A 4,819-nucleotide genomic window follows, 5' to 3' on the forward strand; every position below is an offset into this window, starting at 1 on the left:
TTGAAAAGCCATTGCTTTTTTTCCGTTTTTTACTTGCTTTGCTTTTTGCCGCTCATTGAAAAACTGTGAAATTTTATAATAAGCATTTTTTGCCGCTGCCGGATTATTGTCGATGATTGTGATTGCGTTTTATGTTGTTCCTTTTATTACCAGCCGGGGACTGGGAAATGGTGATGGCTCCTGGCATCTCTTTACACTGGACGCTTCAGTGGGGGCCATTACAGATTTTGTTTCTGTGAGTCTTTTTTTGTATATTTTGTTTGTTATTGGTGCTGTAATATTCCTTTTGAAAAATGTTTTTGTCCGTGGGCTCTTCTATGTGTTTTATTTATTTCCTTTTTTTTTACATTTTGCATTTGTGCTCGTTCGGGCGCTATTGGTTTCAATTTAACTTATTAATTTTAAATGCGATTTTTAATTAAATATTATCAAAGTGTGTCGCGGACATCATTAGGCTAGCAGCAGGCGCGGAGGGAACGCAGAGGCACTGAGGCAAAAGAGAGAGGTGAGAGCTTGAAAGCTTAGTTCCTGTAATAGGTAGTTTTGAGCAGGGCAAAGAACTGATACGACATGCTGATCACCTACAAGCAATACAAGAGCTATGATAATTGAAGCTGAGCTCTGGCAGCCGCACTCACCTTCATGTAGGTAACCAGCGAAATGGGCGGAAATGTGGGTGGACGTATCATGGCTGGCTTCTGGCTGCGCAGAATCATCATCTTGAGCATTATGCAATATCTTTTGCTGCACTGAAACCAGTTCTGATTGTAGGCCGCATCGCCCACACGCAGACTCTGCAAAAGGTATTTTGCTTTTTTAAAAAAATAACAGCAGACAGAAATATGCTCGTCACGTACTGCTGCTATCAGAGCATCGCCGTAGTAGCACACTAGGAAAACCTGCACCATCGATGTCATCAAGAAGATGCAGTAGATCAGAATTACCTCAATCGTGGACTCGGTCACTTGGAACGCAATGAAGCAGATCTGCATGGAGGCCATCAGAAAGTTGAGCAGCAAAGAGAAGCTATACATGCTGTCGACGAGTTCACAGAGCCTGTTAGAGATGATATTGCGGCAAAGCAGGAATGCAATATTTAAACTAGTTAATTTGAGCTTATGCCACTCACGTCAAGCATTTATCATGATATTTGATCAAGGTTGCCAAAAAGCGCACATTCTCCGCGTCCTCATCTGGATTGCAAGGATGCGCTTCAAGACGTGTGGCTATGTAGCTGAAGTGCATGCAGAGTTGGGTGATGACAACGACGAGTAGAAGATCTGCGCAGAGGAAGGCAGTGCCGGCCAAATATGCTCCATGCGCAATATCCCAATAGGTAATCCAATAAACCCAGTTTTTAGTAGTTGCATCGTAAGGAAACCAGATGAGAAAGCCAAAATTACGATCGAATGTCTCGTAGCCGAGGAAATTATACTTGACCGTCGCCTTGATGGCCGGATACAAAGTGAAGGTGGTCGTGTACGCCAGGCAAAGGAATGTGAATATGCTTATGACGCGTTTCATGGTGTGCTCAAAGTCTGCCAGTTTGTAGGCCCTCTGTGCCACCAGCGTCTTCGGGTGCATCTCCTCCAGGTCATCCAGCAGCCGTATCAGCGTGTTCTTATACAACGCCATGGTCAACTGCTTGCAGTCCGCCACCAGGGAGAAGCCAATGCAGGGAGCTACAGCAATTGCCAAACGCACTGTCTCGAAGTCCTGAATCGATTTGTAAAAGAACACCAACTCGCCACAGACCAGCAAATTGAAGTTGATGAATCCCGCGTACAAGTAGATCTTGAGCAGCAGCGATCTCAGCGGGTTACTGGACCGATGCGCATAGATGTCCTCGCCAATGGTCTTGTAGAAACGCACGGGCATTCGCATCATGTCGCCAAAGGTGCGCGGAGTCTCCACCAACGAGCCGCTCATTGTGCTGTTCACTTCGTTGTAAGGATCTAGGTATGCTTTTTCTAACTGTACGGGATATGGTCGCAACTTGACATTTATATAGTCTGATTAGCTGCAATGAACTGGGCGTGGCTGTCAACTTTTTGTGCCCCATCATGTCGCCTGGGCCAAGTGTTGATAATTGTGCGTAAACTTTTTAACTTGTATAAGTATTCCCCACTAAACGGCAGACTTTTCATGTAATTAGCCGTTGGAGCTGTGAAGTTTTACAGCTGGAAAGTTCCCATAATTTAGTCAGAGTTGACTGACTAGTTGGCCTAAGTCACAGCGACCATTGCTGGCCGTTAATCAATGCTATACACAAATTTGCAAGCCAAGTTAATTAAACTTTACAAAACAACGACGCTTGAACACTCTTGAAAATTGTCCAAAATTCAAAATAAAACTAGTATTAAATACGAAATCTCAAGTCAAGCAAATCAATTATTAATGTTGTGTTGTTGCCGCAGAGAATGGTTTTAATTAAGAGGGTATTTTGTATCAACTACTATTAATTGTAATTCCTGTGTTATAATTCAGATGGGTGAATTGGTTCAATGAATATTTGCGTGTAACGTAATATATTTTCTGTTAATTCATAGAGTTCAGTTTAATTAACTAGAAAAGCTTTAAGATCAGCCACACTTAAATCTTTGGGATAAGCTGCTGGTTCGACGATGATAAAAGAGTTATCATAAAATTAATAAGAGATCAGAAAAATGAAGTCCATTAACTGGACTGAAATGAAGTAAAATGTATTGTAGCACAAACTTAGCACGAAAGTAAAAATAGAATTTAAAACAACAGACTTAATTTATACATCAAATTTATCCGCTTGGTATTATTGGTACAAACAAAATTGTGATGTGGTCGTCATTAAGAATAAAACGTATCATACAGAGAATAGAGAATGAGAATTCATAATTCATTATTCAGAGAATGAGACTATTTTGCACATCCATTTGAAATTTTTCATAATGGTAATTTGACAATCTAGAGTATAAGCATACGCATTGTTTGCGTATATGTTTCTATACGTGAATTACATGACAAAGCTGAAATGCCTTAGCTCGTGTTTGGAAACCAGGTCTAGTAGTACGTGCCCAGACTGCAAGGCCGAAACGAAATTATGAATAGCCAGTTAGAGTCCCAAATTGGAACTTGGCCCGCTCGAGTGCCAATGAATGGATTTGCCTGCACCGAACTAACTGAAGGGCAAGCTCCGATTTTATTATTTTCTTTTTTTTTTAGTTTTCATATTTCCATTATGGTAAATGTGTTCAAGTTGAATGAAATGAAAATAATTTTTCTTGTTATCCTGCCTCCTGAGCGCAAATTGAGCAGAAAATAACTAATAAAGTCGAACGTTGACGTCGCACGACATGAATAAAATGCAAAGTCGGCTTTATAAATGGCTCAGAGCAGGCGGCCAAGAAACGAGGGATTGCCATGGACCATTAGCAGCACAGAGCGCTGAGCACCGGGCGCAAGGCACGTGCAAAATGGCAACTCAAATTGAAATGCTGCTGCCACAATGGGTAATTTTCGTTTCAATTTTCACAGTTTTGTGACCATCTACCCACCTCCTCATCTACTGTTTTTTTTTTTATTTTTTTGCTCATTTGCAGCATTGAAGAGATATTTTTTGTTTGGAAAAACTTTTGCCTGCAGCTGCGTGTGGCAAGGTGAAAAGTTTTTCGATTGTGTTGTACAAATGCTAGAAACATATTGAAAAATGGTTTGCATTCTTTTGGCTACAGTTTTTTGGTTTGGGTGTATTAAAAGTTTTGCTGTTTGCATTATTTAATACACCAGCAAGGGGCATGTGACAAGCCATCGCCTGCTCACCTCCAACAAATTGTTAAGGCAAAAGATACTCATGTCGTATATTTCAATGCACGCCTTCATAATTAGCACAGCAGACGTACGCAACGCTCGGCCCGAATTCAATTGCAAAGCACTCAAAGTCATTCACAATTTACTCAGATCCGTCGCTCTTTGACTCAGCGCAGCTCCTGCGAGTAGTTTTGTGAGTGGAGTATAATTTTCGAAGGGGTAATTGAGCGTGAGTGCATCCTGTTTGAGCGTAACTCAAATGTGCGATGTTAACATCGCTGCAATGTTTAATGATTTAACCCCTGCTAACTGTGTGCTATGTTCCTGGAGCAACTGTTCCCAGAGCGATGTCTCGCGCTTGCGATGTGCTTGGGAACAGTTTGAGCATTGCGCCAGATGGCGCTAGTCGTTTTTAAAAAGGATATGCTATGATTTATCAACTAGGATGCACAGATTTGTACGCATTTCAGACGACAGATGGAGCCGGAAAACTTACCCAATCTCCTTTGGTTCAGACCGCTTGCAAAGCGCTTGTTATAGGCCTATTAAATATTTCATTTCGCATATTTCAGTAGCTTTTTCAACACTTTTGTTGTCAGGCCTCAGACTCTCAGCATCTCAGCCCCTCAGTCCCTTGCTGACGCATTGTTTTAAAGAGCCTGCACTTAAGCGCAGATTTTAATTACTTTCCGGCCGACTGGCAACGGCAACGGAAGGCGAACAAAGATGTTGCCCAGCTGGCGGGCAGAGGAGCTTGCATCCTTTTGCAACATTTGGAGAATGCAGTTATCTGACGAGCAGAGTCGGGGGCTAGAGCCCCGAGTCGTGGTCCCGTCATTTGAATTAGCCGCCCGCTTTTGTCACTAGCGAGCAAGCGGGTGAAGCGCCTCAAATGCATTATGTATTCATGGCAGTTGCTAAAAAAGAAAGAAAGAAAGAAAAAAATAAATAAATAAAGCGAGTTCATGTGCGGATGGGGGGTGTGTCAGAGTTAGATGCACCTCCCCAAACCACGCTCACATACACACGCACACAC

The 4,819-nt window shown here is 42.1% G+C and overlaps 1 protein-coding gene across 1 annotated transcript; it reads right to left on the minus strand.

The window, feature by feature from the left end:
- Positions 1–291: 291 nt before the first annotated feature.
- On the minus strand, positions 292–2,728 carry Or67c (Odorant receptor 67c). Its single transcript, XM_002047796.4, has 4 exons — positions 1,130–2,728; positions 858–1,056; positions 639–794; positions 292–581 (listed from the first exon to the last, which is right to left on the minus strand). The coding sequence occupies exons 1-4, from the start codon at positions 1,927–1,929 to the stop codon at positions 522–524; spliced, it is 1,215 nt and encodes a 404-aa protein (XP_002047832.1). The 5' UTR covers positions 1,930–2,728; the 3' UTR covers positions 292–521.
- Between the last annotated feature and the right edge of the window lie 2,091 nt (positions 2,729–4,819).

This window comes from Drosophila virilis, chromosome 3, assembly GCF_030788295.1.
Source record: "Drosophila virilis strain 15010-1051.87 chromosome 3, Dvir_AGI_RSII-ME, whole genome shotgun sequence".
NCBI classification, from domain to species: Eukaryota; Metazoa; Arthropoda; class Insecta; order Diptera; family Drosophilidae; genus Drosophila; species Drosophila virilis.

Excerpts from the sequence above, each read along its gene's own strand:
- Or67c (XM_002047796.4), bottom strand. The coding sequence starts at position 1,929 with ATGAGCGGCTCGTTGGTGGAGACTCCGCGCACCTTTGGCGACATGATG. Across the intron at positions 795-857 it reads GCGATGCTCTGATAGCAGCA|AGTCTGCGTGTGGGCGATGC; the intron begins GTACGTGACGAG and ends TACCTTTTGCAG. Across the intron at positions 582-638 it reads CGCTGGTTACCTACATGAAG|GTGATCAGCATGTCGTATCA; the intron begins GTGAGTGCGGCT and ends TATTGCTTGTAG.